Source organism: Lycorma delicatula, chromosome 9, assembly GCF_047948215.1.
Source record: "Lycorma delicatula isolate Av1 chromosome 9, ASM4794821v1, whole genome shotgun sequence".
NCBI lineage: Eukaryota > Metazoa > Arthropoda > Insecta > Hemiptera > Fulgoridae > Lycorma > Lycorma delicatula.
Genome location: NC_134463.1, coordinates 75,748,783 through 75,769,068, shown reverse-complemented (window position 1 = coordinate 75,769,068; position 20,286 = coordinate 75,748,783). Strand labels below are relative to the sequence as shown.

At 31.9% G+C, this 20,286-nt stretch overlaps 1 protein-coding gene across 1 annotated transcript in view; it reads right to left on the bottom strand.

Moving 5' to 3' along the window:
* Positions 1-3,401: 3,401 nt before the first annotated feature.
* LOC142330687 (uncharacterized) overlaps positions 3,402-20,286 on the bottom strand; it is an 85,803-nt gene continuing 68,918 nt past the window's right edge. Inside the window, exons 4-5 of the mRNA XM_075376133.1 lie at positions 12,896-13,630; positions 3,402-4,021 (exon numbers count right to left, since the gene is read on the bottom strand). Coding sequence (XP_075232248.1) covers positions 3,402-4,021; positions 12,896-13,630 — 1,355 coding nt within the window. The remainder of the gene's footprint in view (positions 4,022-12,895; positions 13,631-20,286) is intronic.

The window sequence follows — 20,286 nt, the reverse complement described above, 5'->3', positions numbered from 1 at the left end:
GTACAGTGTTGGGTAAGAGATCTCAACTTTTTTTGTCCAACAAGGTTCTGCTCTACAAGACTTTCTTTAAACTGATACGGAAGTACGGGATTGAACTTTGAGGAACCGCCACTAACAACGTTGAGGTCATTCAACGGTTTCAGAAAAAACTTCTACGGAACATAACCCACCCGCAGTGGTTCGCGAGGAATACTAAGATCCACGATTACGTAGGCATTCCATACGTTCGAGAGGAAGTTGGACGTCTAGTTTCAAGGTATGTGTCCGGATTGGATAAGCATATTAACCATCTCGCTTTGAATCTGCTAGACAACAGCGTGGACGTTAGGAGACTAGAAAGACTCCGGGTGTTTGATCTTTTTGATGGCCCGTTATGATGATCCGGTTTGGCGGCATAGCGCTTATTTTTATTGTTTCTTGGATGTTTCAAAGTTACTGTTTCCTTTACTGATTTATTTAAAATTAATATTTATTTTGTTTTTTTTAATGATAAATTTGACTGGACATACGAATGGACTTTCAAAGGCATTATCAAATGTTATATTATTTATGTTATCCTATTGTTTGTTCGTTATGTTTTGCTATTGTTTTTGTATTACTTGAGGATTATCACGGGGTGGTCCTCTTTCACGTGATGGTCAGTCATTCAATTTATTTATAGCTTTATTGTAGAAGCTGATTATAAGTAAATAAACGAATTCAGCAAAAAAATAAATAAATAAATTTTTGTTATAAAGTAAGTAACAGCTGATTTTTACAAAATAAATATAATTTTTAGAATATAATAATTTTGTTATTTAGGTTGTTAAAGAAGTTAAGACTCAGTGAAGGGGATTTGCTATGCATATTCGTCTGGACTTTCTTTTTCTTTCTTTTTCCTGTTTAGCCTCCGGTAACTACCGTTTAGATAATTCTCCAGAGGATGAATGAGGATGATGTGTATGAGTGTAAATGAAGTGTAGTCTTGTACATTCTCAGTTCGACCATCCCTGAGATGTGTGGTTAATTGAAACCCAACCACCAAAGAACACCGGTATCCACGATCTAGTATTTAAATCCGTGTAAAAATAACTATTCGTCTGGAATATTTTTTCTCTAAATCACTCTTAGATCGAAATAAATATAGATAAAAAAGGAAACTGGTAAATAATGTACATAATTTTATTTAAAATGTTTTTAAAAACTGCTACTTTTATTAGAAACACTTTATTTTTCAATATCAAAGTTTCTTTTGAATTATTTTATTTCAGTGTGATAGATCAAATAAAAATTTGTATGGTATATGAGAAATTGGATAAAACTTTTTTACATTTGCGTTGTCCATAACACAAACCTGTATTCTTGGATTTCAGTATTTCAAATACTAAAATTGTTTTTTTTTTCATCCTTTTATACAGAACAGTGTATTATAATTATAAGATGCTGAATTTATCTTTCTTTGAGACACCACTGTGTGTCTCACTCAATGAAATGTTGAGACCCAAATTTGTATCTCACTTTTTTTAATATAGCTGCACAAAATTCAAGGTAGAATGAAATTCTGTACGAAAAAAAAAATATATATATTAAAAAGAAAATATTGGAGAAAAAAAATTTCGTAGCAGTGTAGTCAAGTATATCTTTTTTGGATGTAGCAGTCATTACCTGGTAATCAAGTAATAAAATACAAGAGCACTTACTGGTTGCAAGAAATAAAATTTATTTTAAAACTTGTGTTTGAATCAGCCTGATGTAAATAGTTTTGATATATTAATACCTAAGAATAGTGATAACAATAGTTTTTAAAGGTATTTTGTTTCACATCTATAGTTAAATTACGATAATTTTTGAAAAGTTTACTTAAGCTATGATAATGCTCCGACACGCTACCATAATAGATAAATAAACTTAATGAAGAGTTTTGTTAGCAAAGGAAATCGGATAACGAAGCTCCCAAGTCATACTAACCAGGTCATCGAACCTCATATCTATGGGTTTTATACTTCTAATGATTTTATAAAAGGTAAAATATTTCTCGAAAAATCAATCGCAATGTAGGAACTAAAAGACGCAGTTTAAGTTGATTTTTAAAAACAAAATTTAAATTGCATATAATTTTAGATATGAATAGTTTGGTTCAATACGGGTATTCTATACGAACCGATAAATTTATTTAAAAAAAATTAACGTAGTTGTTAAAGAAAGGACGTAAAAAATTAATTTTTTTATTTATTTTCAATTAACGTTAAAACATGGTAAGTTTTTTTTTTTAAATTTGAGAACAATTTGTATGTATATCTTTCAGGAACTTAGTTTATAGATTATAGATTGTCACTCACCTGAAAATAAATCAAAAATTCTTAATCCGGTATTTAAGTATTATAGTAATTGAAATGTTCATAATAAATACATTCAAATCGGATAACGTTGGATATATTTTTAGCTTTTCTTACTGGAAAAAATGAAATTAAAAGATTTTTTTTAATGTCTATACATAATTTTTATTTACAGCGTAGGTGATTCAGACTGTTTTAACTCATTTTGAAGGTAAATTAAACCTTTTGTTATTTAAATGTGTAATATAATACCTGAATATATTAATTTTTGCGTGTTTAAAATTACTAACAACCGTTAATTTGAACAGAAATATTTATCTGCATAATGTGGTTTTTCATTGTAATTTACTCATTGCTATTTTAAGTGTATCGATTTACATAATTATCTTTTTTTTCTATTACACATTTTATTGTATAAAGTAGCAATTTAGATTTAAATATATCTTCTTTTCATAATTATTAATTATACAAAATTTCAAATCTATTTTTTTTTGTATTTGAAACGGTTTCTATTTGAGAGTTTCTTATTAATGTTTTGTTTACATATTCTCGGTTAAATAAACCTGAATCGTTCAAATGTTCATTCAGAATAAATTTTTCCGTTATTAGATTAATACATTTTAAATAACTTACCATTAAAATATAAATAGTATACAATAAAATATAATTAATTCATTTATCCTGAGAAAATTTGAGATTCCCTAATAAAATTTTAATAAACCGTGCACTTCATTTTATTACATATATTTTGTTTCTTATCTTAATGGATGTTTAATCTTAAATACTTAATTGTAGGGAAAGCTATTCTGTATTTTATAGAATATCACATTTTAAATTTATTTCTTTAAGTTTAGTTCATTGCTTCCATTTGAGTAAAGTTTTGGAAAAAATAATAACATAATCTATTCTGAAACATATCACCGTGCTTGATAAAAAACAATTAACTGATTATTATTTATTAAAAATGATCGAACCGAGGATTCCAACATTGTAAATAACGGGCTTAATATCTTATATACATATTGTGGATTTTATTTTAAAGAAAAAAAAAACAATTTTTTCAGTTTCAATAAAACCACACTCTAATTATCTTTTAGTAAGCGATATATCATTTGTAGAAAAGTCTTTCTTTTGTAATTCTCTCTGGATTTCAGCCAAAGATTTGCCTTTTGTTTCCGGAACAAAAAAATATATTAATATCGATGCTAATACACAAAAAAAGGAATACAATAAATAATTTAAATATATACCAATATTATCCGATATTACTTCGTATAACTTTAAAAAAGCGAATGAGAATACCGTAATCGTCATGGCTGTAAAACCTGATGCAAGTCCTCTGGTATTCGCTGGAAAAAATTCTGCTTGCACCGTCGTCGTTAGCGGGCCTAAACCTGCAGATAACGATACACAATAGGATGCGATTGTTGCAAACGCAATCCAACTGTAATTAGATACATCTATCGATGTTTTTTTATCGATATAAAAGAATATTCCAGCTAAAAGGTCGAATATAGCGCACCCTATCGACGATACTAATAGTAACGGTCTTCGTCCCATGCTATCTACTACTGCTGCCGCAACAAATGTAGCTATTACCACCAATACTCCCATAAATATTGTGTACTGATCTGGTGTAAAAAATGATTTTTCGGTCGCTGAGAACGTCTCCGAAGCGTACGATAAAACTGCTGTTATACCGCTTGCTGCAAAACCAAAACAGAAAATACATTTATCAATATGGAGTAATATTCTAACATTTATTGATATATTTTTACTAAAAACATCTTAAATTAAATAATAAAATGAGTATTAAAACTGCAAATTGCTAGCGAATTATCGCATGACTTTCTCGGCTAAGTCGATCAAGTATAATTTCATAAAATGTAACTTTTATAAAAGTAATGAAAAAAAATGGCCTCTCATTTTGGTTCCGGAATAATATAGGTGCCAAAGCTTTTATAATCCTAATAGCCCTTTAAGTGATGTAGGTAAATCCAAAAAAAAAGAATTTTAATAATAAAAATTAAGAGTTAGAGCCAAAAAAAAATACAGAATATATATTTTTTAGAAGAGGGGAATAAATTTAAAAACCATTTTTTTTAAAATATTCATATATATTAGGTTAAGCTTAACAAATCTGCTTCAGTAAAGTTTTATCTAAATCTAACATACTCCCTTCAACAAATCATAATAAAGAAAAAGAAGATTTACAAAAAAACTTTTCTGCAGTTTAGGTCCGGGATTTTTAATTGAAAAAAATTGTACGAATTTTTTAGAACACTTTGTATGAAGTATAAATTCAAAATCTTTTTGAAAAATATTTATACCGAAGGGCGGTAGAGCGGAAAAACATAAAATATATATCAGTTTTAATAGATGAGGGTTAATTTTTTTTTAAATATATGTATTTATATTGCCTATAGCACTACCGGTAATGTAAGGATTTCAACGTGGGGTCAAACATCTAAATCGGTTCAGCCGTTGAGGTGCTACGATGAACAAACATACATACACCCTAAATATATAAATTAATAATTAAAGTTCCATCGTGATTTTGTAATATACGAGGTCTGTTCAGAAATAAACGAACTTTTTTAATTACGCGTCAACGGAGATATATATACGGAACACTCTATATATATATATATATATATATATATATATATATATATATATATATATATATATATATATAAATGTATATATAGTGGCACACTATATAACATATATACGGATATATATGGCACAGGTTTTATATATTTATATAAAACCTATGCCACTCCCGGCAACGTAAGGATTCCAAATGCGGGGTCATACATCTAAATCGGTTCAGCCGTTACTACGGTGGAACTTTTTGGCAGTCGATTTTTGGGAGCAACGATACAACGTAAAATTTTACGTGAAACTGGGGAAAATTTTTACAGAAACTTTTCAAGTTTTGAAACAAGCTTACAGAGATGATAATGCTTGGGTCGTACGTAGTGCTGCGAATGGTTTTCACGATTTAAAAGTGGTCGTAGTCAATTGAAGATGACCCTTGATCAAGAAGGCCTTCGACTGAAAGCACACGTTCAGAAAATCAACGATCTGGTGTGTGCACATGGCCGATTGATTGACTGTCAGAAAACTTGCAGAAAGGGTTACCATCTCGATTGAATCATGGTTACCATCTCGATTGAATCATGCCTTGACATTTTGACTGAATAATTGAACGTGCATCGAGTTCAGCAAAGTTTGTTCCTCGTTTTTTGACTGAACATCAGAAAGAACACCAAGTGGAAAATTGCCAACAACTCCTTGAAAAAGCCGATGTCGATGAAACATTCATGGGAAGGATCGTAACGGGACACGAAAGCTGAGTTAACGGATACGACATTGAGGCAAAAGTACAATTAACAAAAAATTGCTCATAACAAAAATCGCTACTAACACTTAAACACGTTGCACTAAAACAAAAATAAAATGAAAAATAAACGAGACATCAACAATCCAAGACATGTGGTTACAGAGGAGGTTATGCGGAAAAAAATGTTGCCAACCGCACGTCACTTAATATCTCTGTTGGCGCATAATTAAAAGTGTTTGGTTATTTTTTGAACAGACCTCGTACTAGCAAATAGTCCGTTTGAATTTTTAAAAATGGGAAAATTTGGTTGCGAAAATGTAATAACCTTCCGAATAACCGTGATCTGTTAGATTGAGAATGTACCTGATGCATACAAAAGTTAACCTTCAACCTACTGAAAGGTTCGTTTTGAAAATCGAACGATTATTTGCATATATTATAAGACCACCCCATTTCATCTTCCAAAATAGCGCCCCAGAGACATGCCGTTTGTTACCGATAGATGGCGATGATTGGTCCAGCCTCGCACGAGATGCTCTCACCACCTCACCAATCTAGACTCACACACAGTCCCCACGGGAAGTACATTATTATTAATCAGAAAGTTTCTAAATGTATTTAAAATTATTTTATTTAACATAAATTTAATGTTATTATTTTTGTATTACATAATTCATTCGAATCATTCAGTTCAAACCCAGCACATATAATGTTAGAGGCTCACAGTTCATTAATTCAATTTATTAAAGTATGTAAGGATTCTAATGCGGGGTCATACATCTAAATCGACTAAGCCGTTGCTGCGATGGAACAAACATATATACACCCTAAATTCATTACACCCCTTTATGGCAGTCGTGTAAAAGTTGAAATAACTTTGCCAATCTGCCTCCTCTATGTTTTGATTATCAGTTAATTACACTGGTCAACATGATTTTTTTCTCACGAGTACCAGTAAGTGCACTTAATGCAAATTTTTATCCTGTTTTCAAATATGTATTCGGAATTTCTCCATCACCCAAAGCTTTTTTTTATTGTTTTTTTTTTTAATGTTTTAAAACGTTTTTTGTCCATTTTTCCACTGTCAAGTAAAATGTCCTAGAGTATTGTAAATATGATGGAACCAAATGAGCTCACTCGCTGCTACTGTTGTGCAGGTTCAGACATCTACAAACGTGATCTAGTGTAACACACATTCATCAGAACGATGCCAGTTGTGAGATAGTAGTGAACTAGAAAACACGTCACATTGCGACTGCTGTGTGTGTCTGAATTATTGTGCATTACTTACTTGCAACTGTATTTCTTTTAATTAGTTGTTAGTTACAAAATGCCTAGAGTTTGTTTAAATCATCCTAACAATTTTTTGTTATGTTTGTGGTGAAGTGACGCTCAAGTCTCAAAAGCGAAACCTTACTCCATTAGTAAAAACATGATTGAACTTTATTTTGGGTGTAAAGACGGGGACCAAACAAGGGCCTGGGCCCCGCATATTTGTTTTTTATCGTGTTCTAGGCTTCTCATTGCATGGATAAATGGCGCACGCAACATGCCATTTGCTATTCCTATGATTTGGAGGGAACCCAAAAATTAGTCTTCTGATTGTTATTTCTGCTTAACAAACATTAAAGGGATTACGTCAAAATCAAAACATACACTGGTGTACCCTAACTTGTAATCTGCAATGAGATCTGTTCCATACTGCGAAGAATTGCCCATACCAAAACCTCCAGAACATGTGACATTAAATGAAGAGAGCTCAGAGTCTGATGGAAGTAAGGAAGAAAAAGAAACAGATTCTGGTGATAAAACATTTGAACAAAGCAGTTCTTCTGAGCTTCATTTACTGACTTAAGAAAACTTAACGATCTCTTACGAGATTTAAAGTTATACAAAAAACAGTCTGAAATGCTTGCTTCCCCGCTAAAATGACGAGATCTTCTTAAAAAGAATACAAATATATGTAATTATCGTAATTGTCATTGTGAATTTAAAGACTATTTTTCTAAAGAAAATGGCTTGGTGTTTTGTAATGATAGTTTTTCTCTTATGGAAACACTTCATAATGGAGATACCCCAACAGAATGGCGCTTGTTCACTGTATCCTCTAAAGTTTAAAGCTGTGTGTAAGCAGTTTAAAAGCTGTGCTTCTGCATAATGGCAATAAATTCCCATCAGTACCTGTGGCTCACTCAGCCAGTTTAAAAGAAACATATGAAAACTTTAAATTTATATTGGAAAAGCTGCAATATGCAGTCTATGAATGAAGTATTTGTGATGATTTGAAGGTAATTGCACTTATTCTTGGTCTGCAGTTTGGTTATACAAAGATCTGTTGTTTTTTGTGTGACTGGGATAATAGGAACAGAAAAATCCATTTCATTAGAAAAGAATGGCCTAAATGCAAATCACTTATTCCTATACAGAAAAACTTGAAACATGACCTATGTGTAATTCTAAAAAATGTGTTCCTACCTCCGTTACGTATCAAACTAGGATTAATGAAGAATTTCGTCAAAGCTATGAACAATACTTTTGGTTTCATGTACTTAAAACAGAAGTTTCCTTAAACTATTGATTCAAAAATTAAAGAAGGAATATTTTTGGACCCACAACGTGATCACTATGATATGATCACTAATGCTCGATGAAAGTTTGAGGAACTGTTGAATCCACTGTAGAAACCAGCTTGGCATGCACTCAAAAATGAATTTTTGGGGGAAATCGAAAGGCGAGAAATTACCGTGATATTGTCAACAATCTTTTAACATCTTATAAAAATTTGAGTTGTAATATGTCCTTAAAAGTACACTTCCTACACTCGCACCTAGATTTCTTCCTGGAAAATCTAGGCGCAGTGAGCGATAAGGACGAAGAACACTTTCATCAGGAGATTTCAGCTACGGAAAAGAGGTATCAAGGCAAATGGAATCCTAATATACTGGCCGATTATTGTTGGACCATCAAGAGGGATGCTTCACAGGCGAAATATAGTAGAAAATCGTCATTTGTTTCTTTCTACGTGACTCAAATGTTTGATTATTGTGTAGTTAAGAATGTAGAAAGTATTAAAATGTTAGAAATTATAAATACCTGTCTTTCGGAAACCTTTCCCGATGGGGAAAAATCGATATCATATTTGAATTCAGGAGAAAAAATACTATCAGAATCACATATTTTTCTTCCTGAGAAAAAAAAATTTTTGTTCTCCATTGTTATTAGTCATAAGTTTTCTTTAATCATATACTTCATATATTTTTCTTCATTATCGATCGATGTTAAAGACATTTCTTCCTCAGAATCCGACATAATTAACAAAATAATAAACAATGTAACATAGGAATTTAGTTACCTATTGGTGTACTTTCATATTTAATCTCTGCTTGCTAACTACTAAATCGGGTTCAAATCTAAGTAAAAAAAAAACAACCGATATATTAAACAATACCCGATTGGGCAATGATTGAAAAGAGTAGGCTTTTGGTCGGTTGAACACCTGTATCATAATGAAAATTTGTTTCATAATGACCCCCATTTTGATACAGGTTCCAACCGCGTAATTCAAACATTGTAATACAGCCGTAGATAAAAAGATGTATTGAACCCTTTATCATTTTAAAAATAATTTCAACAAATAACGACGAACATAAATTTATGCCAGAAAATTATGTTACGCATTCATGTATACCTAATTATATTTTTTACAAATTAAAAGACTAATAATAAAAAAATAAACTTAAATACTAAACAACAGCTAATAACTATTTCTTGTAATTAGAGATATTAAAAAGATTTAGTTTTTCGTACTTTAAGCTAAGCATAAATCTCATGTTCAATTTTTTATTATCATTTATTTTATTTATTCATCGTGATATATTTAATTTTTTAAATCGTTAAATATTTCTTAATGGGACAACCTCAAACAACAAATGAACTGAAACGAATATATATTTTTTGTTTTCATCATAACCGAAATAATATTATTTATGAAATAGTATTAACCGTAATAATAATTATAATTATATATTACATAATTTTTAATTTAATCGCACAGCAACGTATATTAAAACGTTATTAAAAATCATTCTAATTCATAAGAAGGAAAAATATTAATGTAATAAGGAGAGATATAAAAGTAAAAGGAGATATAATAGATTAAATATGTTGAATTATGTAATTCAATTATTTTTATTCGTACTTTTTAAAGTGCTTGGATTTTTTCTTACAACTGGCTTTGGCATCATTGCCCACCAAACATTGATCACGATTGTCATCGCTATATTTACCGTTAAAACTTCATCATTGTTTCAAAAATCGTAAACTAAAATAATTTCAAACTTCAACAAAATTTACAAATAATACATCAAAATTACAATTACAAAATTTTAATATTTTCTACATTTACATAAAAATTACAAAATCAACGTTGAAAATTACCATCTGTAACGTCAAAATACAAATTTTTCTGTAAAATTTACTTATATTTTAATCGATAAAATTTCTGTAAGTAAAAAATTTTCAATCATCGCAGGCTTGTGTTATTAAGTATCAGTAATAGGTATAAAAATAGTAATAGGTATAAAAGGACGAAAACTAAGGGTGACCGGTGTAGCCAAAGATGAGGCCAGTTCTATTATACGAGAACAATGGAAGGTGGCATGGGCGGGTTCAGCAGTGGCCGCATGGACAAGAAGAATTATCCCGGACCTGGATGCTTGGCTAGATCGCTCTCATGGTGAATTAGATTACCACACAACGCAACTCATGTCGGGACATGGTGCGTTTGAACAATACCTGCACAGGTTTGGCAGGAGAGAGTCACCAATCTGTTGTTACTGCGATGCGGTTGACGATGCCGAACACACTATTTTTGAGTGCAGACGATGGAAGGAAAAACGTATAAATGCAGGACTGATGCATACCCGACCGGAGCAGCTCTCGGAGTGGCTCTTGGCTATGTCCGGAAACTGGAATAATTTCGCAATATTTGCAAGAACAGTTATCAGAATAAAATAAGATGAGGCAAGACGACTGGGATACTGAGGGGTGTAGTTTATAGTAGGGCTGGGCGGACAGCCCCGTTCCTGAGGGCTCACATGCCCTGGTGTGTGGGTTCCCGTGATGGAGCGGGGACTCCTGGGGTCCGTTAGGTGCGAATGAATGAAAAGACCGAGACCCGGCCGGCGGTGTGGGTTCCCGGATACGCTTTGGCGGCTCCTGCGCCGTCGGTTTGAGGCTGGCAAAAGGAAAGACCGAGACCCGGTCTCCGCCGGGGGGGGGGGGCTGGGAACGGCATAGCCGGGCCTGGTTCTTACGTTGGAGATTAGAGGCAGGCAAATAAAAGATCCGGCAAGGATATTTCCCCGAGTCGAGTATACTTAATTGGATGTCCGGCTCGGGGATGTAGGGCAAAAAAAAAAATTAAAAAAAATAGGTATAAAAAAATTGTCGATAAATCCCAGAAAATATAAAATAAATATTTAGAATTCTTATACATAATCACATTCATTATGAACATTAAAGAAATGAACATAGATTAAATTAATGTAACATTCGAACAAAATAACAGAGATATTAAGGTAATAGCAAAGACATTGTTATAACAAAAAAAAAAAAAAAATCGTGACTATTAGGAAATGTATATGTGATTTTGTTGTAAAATATTAATATGTGTCCTATTCCATAGTTTTTATTCGATATATGGGTTCTATATGAAAATAACGTCAAACGTTTAAGGCACAAGTCCGTCGTATGTGTAAAACGTTCAAAATAATAAAAAATACAAAGCGTTATTATATCATAAACTGTGACGTTACTTGTTTCAGTACCTAATGATAGTTGAGTTGAAGTGATTCATATTTTTAAACATCGCGTGATTGCTTAATTCAAGTTACAAGTTCGTTCCGGCCCAGCAAGTGACATGGTTTTCGTAAAGCCGTCACTCGGCATTATTGTGTAGTCGATATGGATTTCACGCATGCATTTGTACGTATGTCCGTCCATTTTTTGTAGTTTTTTACTTACAAAACTAAAAAAAACGTTACCTTATTAATAAAGTTCAGATAATTTGTAACAAGGAAATATTCAGAAATAGATTTTGTGTATAACATATTAATATAAACTAATATATTAAACAGTATGTTTGTTTTAAAACGCAACCCAGTTTAAAGAAAAATGTAATATATTTAATGCGATTGGTTATAAATGTTACAATTATTTGTGCAAAACGATATTGAGATCAATTTTTTTTTTATTACAAATGTTGAAAGTGTCTACCATCTTTATCAATGCAAGCCTTTACTCTCTCTTTTATATTCCATTGCAACCTTTCGAAGTATACCTCTTACAATTTCTAGTAATTTTGCGTTATGTTGGTTTTCAGTTCTTTAATGGTGTGTGGATTAATTTTGAATACATAACCTTTTAGATATCCCAGGGGAAAAATTTTGCAGGAGAAAGATCAGGTGACCAGCTAGCTATAATTCAGTGGATATTACTCTTTCAACAAAAGATTTCTCAAAAGGTACGTTGTTGCTCTGTCATGTGACATGTGGCCCCATCTTGAAATCACGAATCTTTCTCATTTAATTCTAAATTTGCAATAAATTGTGTAAAAATTTCTTGGTAGAGGTATGCATTAAGAACGTTTTCAAAGAATGTGGGACCAATTATTCTTTGCTTGCAATTTGCACACCTGACACCTCAATTGTCTGTTGGTTTAAGGTCGTAAATGGATGATTTTTGGTGCTCCAATGGTGATCATTTTGGCTATTAACGTAACCACTGAAATGAGACCAAACCTCATCTGTAAAAAATACTTTATCCAACACTTTAGTGCTCTCTCGAACTGATTAAAACATTACCAATAGTAGAGCCTACCAGCATAATCAACCGTGTATCACAGTGGATATTACTTTCACCAAAAATTTCTCAAAAGGTTGCTCTGTCGAGTGACATGTAGCCCCATTCACAAACTCTTCACAAAAAATAAATAGAAAAATACATCCGGTTATTGTAAAACAACAACAATATGTAATGCTGCCGATCTCTTCGTCCGAATTATTGTATTAACTTTTCTAAAAAATATTTTGCTTGGATTGCGTTTTAAAATAAACACCCAGTATTAAATCAGTTCCGAATTGAAAAGATAGTATTAGATGGAATTAATGACGTAGAAAATAATGATATTTTAGAGAGATCTGAATTAGATTACTTTTGAATTATAGCATACCTATTTCAGATGTAGATACTATCATGACGATAAATAGGGCTCTTCTGTCCACTCTGGTTGAGAATAAATTTGACCACGAATAATTATTACCCATTTCTTCATCGACGCTAGCCTCAATTGCTTCTAATTCTTCGAGTACTTCTGGCATCGGCAAACCGCGTAACCAACTTAACACGTCTAACGCGTTACGTTTACGTTTTCTTATGAGTAAAAAATACGGCGATTCCGGCATCCATATGAAAGTACTCATAAATACAATAGGTGTTATAGAAACGACGTAATTAAGGCACTGGTAAGATACGTAAGGTCCGACGCAATAAGGAATTAATACGCCGATATACCACATACCTTGATAAAATGTACTTATAAGTCCTCTTATTTTAGGTTCTGCGATTTCACCTAAATACATCGGTAATACGGTGATCACTATACCCATACCGAAACCTTGTATTATTCTGACCATATATAGTACGTATACCGACCTCGTAGTTAATATTAATAGCCAACCGATCGCGTACAAAGGTGCGCTTGATAGTAATAACGGTTTTCTGCCCCATTTATCGACCAATATACCGGCCGGTAACGGTGAAAATAGATTACCCAATTCAATAAAACTTATAACCCATGAACTTTGATCCGGTGTCATCGGTACTTCGCTGGAAGGTCCCAGTAGTCTTACTAATATAGGTGTTATCCATCCCATTGCGTTGCCGCACATCAAAACGGACAGTGAACCTGAAACATAATAGTTTTAATTTTTAATTGCTATAAATAAGTATGAAAATAGACTTAAAGTGAGTTAAGCTTATAGTAAGTTTAACTTAATAACCCACCGGGTTGATCTAGTGGTGAACGCGTCTTTGCAAATCAGCTGATTTCGAAGTCGAGAGTTCCAGCGTTCAAATCCTAGTAAAGGCAGTTAATTTTATACGGATTTGAATATTAGATCGTGGATACCGGTGTTCTTTGGTGGTTGGGGTTCAATCTACACATCTCAGAAATGGACGACCTGAGACTGTACAAGACTTCACTTAACTCAAACATATCATCCTCTGAAGTAACCTGACGGTGATTCCTGGAGGCTAAATAGAAAAAAAAAGCTTAACTTAGTAAGCTTATAGTAAGTTGAGTTAAGCTAATAGCATATTTGCAGCCTTTAAAGATTAAATTTATTTTCCTAATGTGTAAAATTTTTTTTTTAACAGTTAAAAGTATGAAACCCCTCAACAACTTTAAAACCGTTCCAAATAGAAACTGTAACTTTCAGGATAAGGTATCTATCAACTACTTTGCCTTATGACGAGAAATAGAATTTCAACTCCTTCTGCAGGCCTGGCCCAGGGGGTTTTGGGGTGTGACCCCAAGAACGAATATTTGAACATTACTGATTACTGAATGAATATTTGTAATCATCCCAAATATTCAGTAAAAAAAATATTGGATTTCATTAAAAAAAAGCTTTTACCTTAAAAATTAGGTAGTAATAGTATAATTGAGAAAAAAATCAAAATTCTTAGTAAAATCTTTTGGATCCCGATCAATGCTCTTGATCAAATGAATTTTTTATCGTCAAAATTATACTCATTTAGAGCACAATTGAAAAAAAAAATGAAAATATTTATGAAAAATTTGGGTCCCATTTCAGTGATTTGCTCGACAGCTACCTTATCAGAAATTATATAAGTTCAATTTTTTTTTAAATTCTTAAATCGAGTTTATGGATCTCTCTTAAAAAAATAAAACAAAAAACAAAAAAACGCTCCCTTGACGTCTAAATTAATAGTACATAAATTGAATTTTCAATCTTGAAAATTAAATTTTAAAAAATTGATGTTCTAAGTAAGACTTCCTTTCAAACTCTTGTTTTTTGTAGTTTAAATGGAGTAATTATTTACTTCAATAAGTTTATGCAATGTTATGCAACAAGGCTAAAATAATTAAAATAGGTATCATTATCTCCCTTGTCCGATAGGATCGAATGGTTAATGCTTGGTTATATATATGTAACCAATTATTTGTGCCAATTTTCTACTGTTTTGATTAACTTGTTTTCTAGATTTAGGGAAAAGGTTTTTAAAAATAATGTTGAGTATCCTCCACTCTAAATCCAATTGACTTAAAATTTTGAAATTTTAAATAAGTAAATAAGAATTTTCATCGTATACTAAAGCTCAATTTTCTATGACCACAATTTTCCAAATTGATGAGTCAATTTTTATTTTTTCATTAAAAAGTAAAATATTCAAAATGGTGAATTGTTTTTAATTTTGTCCAAAATTTAATGCCATAAAAATAGAAATTACTATATACAGAAAATCTTTAAGGAATTTCGAATAATTTATATCGAGCCAGACTGAAGATATAAATAAAAATTCATTATAATGATAGATGTGAACATAACTGTATTTAGTAGTTGAAAATCTTTTGTATAAATAGGTGACGCAATACACAATGGCAGTATTGAAAAGCTCGTCTACAAATATCTGTTTTTATCTTATTTTTTTGCAGCACTTAATTTAATGTAGTGAAAATATCTTCGGACATTACACAAAGATAAGTTTTCTTTTCTTTTCTTTTTTTTTTAAATTCCTATTTCTTTACTGACATAAAAATGTCTATTTATAGTTGCTCCATAATTAAAATTCGCTGAACCCACTAAGGAAAATGAAATAAAATTCTTTGGAAGCTTGTTTGAACTTTTATTGAATTAGGTATAAATGAAAATATATTTCTGTACTGAAATATGTCATTACTGTTATGAAATTTAACAATACATCTATCTTATAATGAGAAAAATTGCGACATAATTTGTTCTAATACCCGATCAAACGCATACGGATGCTGTTTTTATAAATGAGATCAGAAAAAATGCAATTACGAAAATATAAAACAATTTAAAACGAAAATTTGTTATTGTTTCTTTCTAGATACCGATTGTTGATCATAAAGCTTTATACCGTAATCCAAATTTGTTTTAGGAATACTATATATATCAGTAATTTATTAGAGAGATAGACAAAATTAGAATTCCTATCCAGTAGCCAGTTTAACCGCATAAACCTCATGTTTAATTGTTTTCTTTTTTTTACGTGATCCCTCCAAGTCAGTCGATGATCAATTTTCAAGGTGCAACCTAAGCATTTGCTCGAATTGTGCTCATATCAGGAATAAGGAACTCTGAGGAACACCCGACGAAAAAGGAGGACAGTTCCTGGTTACAAACAATGCTAAATCGAACATCTAGGTAGTTTTGTAACGCTAAATAAAATGTTTGGGGTAGCCTCAACTTTAATTTGTTAAGGCTAGGCAGCCAGATTTTGTCAAAGGCTTTCTGCGTCTAAGAAAATTGCTGAACAGTATTTCTTCCTTTCCCATCATAAATGAAATTAACAACGCAATGGTTGGTTTGCTCATTGCTTGGGTCCCCGCGTCTAAGCCGAATTGGTGATTCGGAATAATGTTGTTCTCCACCAAGACTGGACATACCCTCTGAAGGATGATTCATTCAAAAACTTTAGAAAGAATTGGTGGCAAGGATATCGGTCAGTATGAAGCCGCTTCGTTAGCAGGCTTACTTGGTTTTAAGATAACAGTTATGATACCTTTAACTCCGTCGGGTACCAAGTTGTCCGAATGATAGCATTAGAAGGTTGGGTTATGTAGACTAGTAGGCTATTGAAGTTGGCAGCATGAATAACATCTTACCAGTGATAGAATCAAATCCTGGAACCTTCTTTGTGTCCTTTATCTTTTTGAATTCATTCGGTATTTCAACACTCGGTCTCACTGGTAGACATAGTGAAATCGGGCTACAAAGAATTTAAGATGTTTCTTTATCCAGTCCCACGTATGTTAGAAGTCTTTGCGTAGGTGCGAGGCAAGTATTCAGCCTTCTGGCTGTCGGTACAAGCCCAGTCGCACGGAGACCTCAAAGGAAGAGAAGATGATTGTGGTCTCTTGTAGCTTTCCACAAGGAATAGCCCAGGGGAAAAGACGTTCAACACAGATTTAAAACGTATCTTTTTTTATTGATCGTAGTAGTTTCCTAAGCCTGCGAGCAACCTTCTGCCATCTTCTCCGGACTCTTCTTTTACTAAAAATACGTTCCAAGACTTCCCTCGAATAATTTTTACCTTCTTTCTGTACATTTGTCTCAGCGGGTTTAAATCGCCAAGTTGCCTTCCGCATAGAACCCTTTGTTTCATCATCAGTGTCCTGTTTACGTTTTAATGGCACATCTATGGGAAGCCTGTCCTCGACCTAGTTTCCCACTCAGTTTTTTAGAGTGAATAATCAGGGACCATGTCGTATTTATCACCGTTGTGCTCATTTACTATATTACGGGAGAATGTTCGGATGTGAAGTCAAGGTTATTCTTCTCATCAGTATATAAATAGCAAACTGCCGATGTAATTAGAAAATCTAATAGTTCATGCGCCTTAGTTGCGTCCGTAAGCCAATAAGTTAGTTCTAGGCCACAAATAGCATTGAATTGCAGCCTCGTAGTACATTTCAGTAAACTATTTCGCGAATTATTATCAGTCTAGTGCCCCAGAGTGAATACTTCGCATTCCAGTCAACCCTAGCAATAAAGCGAAAACCTAGTGAAATATTCCGAAAAAATATTATCTGATATTGATTGACGAGGTAGACAGCAGATCGCTGAAATCCTTAGTGGCTGAAGCCACTCCAATATTTCATTAATTTAATTTTCCTAAATTGTTTGAATATGATCGGTTTTAAATGGAGATATAGCTCAACACATATTAATCGATTTTTGTTCAGAAGCGCAGAACCTCCGTGTGCCCGACCATCATTTGCCACAAAGCGAAATACATACGCTGTAGTCCGATTTGGGTAACGATCGTTTCCAGTAACTCATAGGTCAGTGATATCATATAACATTCTTGCTGGTGGTTTAATCTTCTCTGAGTTATTTTTTCTCCAGTTTCTTCGATTGTAAAATCTCAAATTTATTTGATAGTAAAAGTGAGAATTAGAAATATCTATATATGATATTCTAGGCTTACGCAGGGTCGGCATTATTTGCCATGGTACTGTATATTATCCGTTTGTGAGTCCATAATCTCATTCCCTACTTCACTGCTTGAGTTGTTACTAATTATATCAATAATATTGTCTTTGATTAATTTACAACGCGCCGCTTCACGAGAATCTCTAATAAAGGCAATAACTTACCCCCGTTTCCTGTTTGAGTGCCACTGTCCATAGCTGTTGTTTCCTCCTCGCCTAAATGAGCAGCCAACATCTATTCCATAATAATGATATAGCAACGGGCGATATTAGGTTAGGTTGTACTATACCGGGTATTATTACTTCTAAAAAGAATTGATATACTTAATAAGATTTAAATTGTCAAGAGTTTGATATTATTTTGTTATTCGCTTTTCATGTATTATCCTAATTGTTGAGTTTCTTTTACTATGTCAATTTTATTACTATTATTACCTTAGTTTTCATTAAAGTCTTAACCCTGTTTTGCTAATACTTTAATATCCGAAAAGAAGCCTCTTATTATTTTTCCCCCGGGCGATGATAAAATTTCGCCCATAAAAAAAAATTAAAAAAATAAAAACTCACAAGAAAACCCACTTTTCATTATTTTATTTTATTTACTTCTGAAAGAGTATTAACTTCTAATCTAAAATTTTACAAAAAAAAAACAAATTAAGAAATAAGTAAAAATCAATAAGTATATTAAAATAAAATAAAAACTACAAACAAATATAAATAATAATAAAAAAATACATTCCAATATACCGTAACAAGAAAATCAGTAAGCTAATAATTCCGACGCCCTCACTTCTTTGCAGTCAGAAATACAGCGCGCTACATACGTTGGATTAACTAGTAGACTCTACACGCAATCAAGTTTCAACTCACCACTGTGACTCACTGCATAAACGCGTCTGAAAAATACACCATTACACAGTCAACATAATTCTTAGATAAAAACACATACCCAGTCATTATGTTCCTCCAACTAGGTAACACTACTTAATGCGCCGAACAATATTGCTAACAACAGATATCCAGATAAAGAAACGATAACGTTCCAACTTGCAGTATCAAAACGAACCACGCTTCTAACTTTTCCGGTTAAACTTTTTCGAACTTAAATTGAGCGTAACTCAAGAACGACTCAACCAATCTTCATCAAATTTTCACATACACAACTTTAAATACACTATTACAACATATCTGACTTTTAACAAAATTTATGTAGTAGTTTTGGAGGTATTTGAGCCACAAACGTTTATGCATAAGCCCACAAAACCACAATTTAAATAAATGGTATCTTCGTAATTCCTCACATCTCAAAAGTAAAGGAAATTCAATTTCAACCCCCCCCCCCACACACACACACACTACCACTTCATCCAAAGTATTACCGTACTTTTCTTCGAAACGTTGACAATCTTTTGTTTAAACGTTCAGTTATTTAATCCGTATGGTAATATTTAATTTTTTTCCCTAGTGCCGTACTAGTACAGTATATGAATTAGATAAAATAATCATATTTCATGTTACGGTAAGTCAAATATAACACAAGTAATAATTATGACTTTCAATTTTAGAGTTTTGCAAACAGCAATAATGAAAAAATAATTCAGTATAGTAAGTAATATATCTTATCAAATTCCGTGTAAGATTAGTAATAATAATTAATAATCGTGAGTATTTGTAAAAATGATTCATATTAAGAGAATGTATTGCTAATAATTAATTTTAAGCTCGTAAATTAATAGATTATTTGGCCATTAATTTTAATATACGCATTATCTATGATAATTGCCATTCGAATGAACTTTTAAGATATGCTTATTTCTTTTAAACACATTTCAATATTAATTATAATTAATATTATTTCACTTTATATCTATAATTACTTGATATTTTTTATCAGTAATAATACGTAATTATAAAGCGTCAAAGAAAAGAAATACTGTTATCTTATTACTGGATTTCCTGAACCGAATTAAAATATATTATGTATTTTTTTTTATATTTGTTTCTTTAACCGCTTTAAGGTTTTTAAACGGATGTCGTAGTTAATGATTTTTTTTTTTTTTACTGATCACAGGAAGATTTTCGACAGCTCGGTTTAAAATATTCTGTTGAAGAATTTTTTATATAATATGTGAATCACGAATCAAATTTACCAGGAACAGAAAACCAGCTATTCTTCACAAAATAGAATTTTATAAAATTTACTTTTATTAATACTTCAATTTTTTTTTTTTTTTTTTTGTAAATCATGGTTGCAAATTCGTTTTCCATTTTCATTTAAAAAGATGTAAATATTATGTTTTTTATTCATCTATCTATCTATCATGAAATAATGAAAACGTTATAAAAATAGGTTTTTC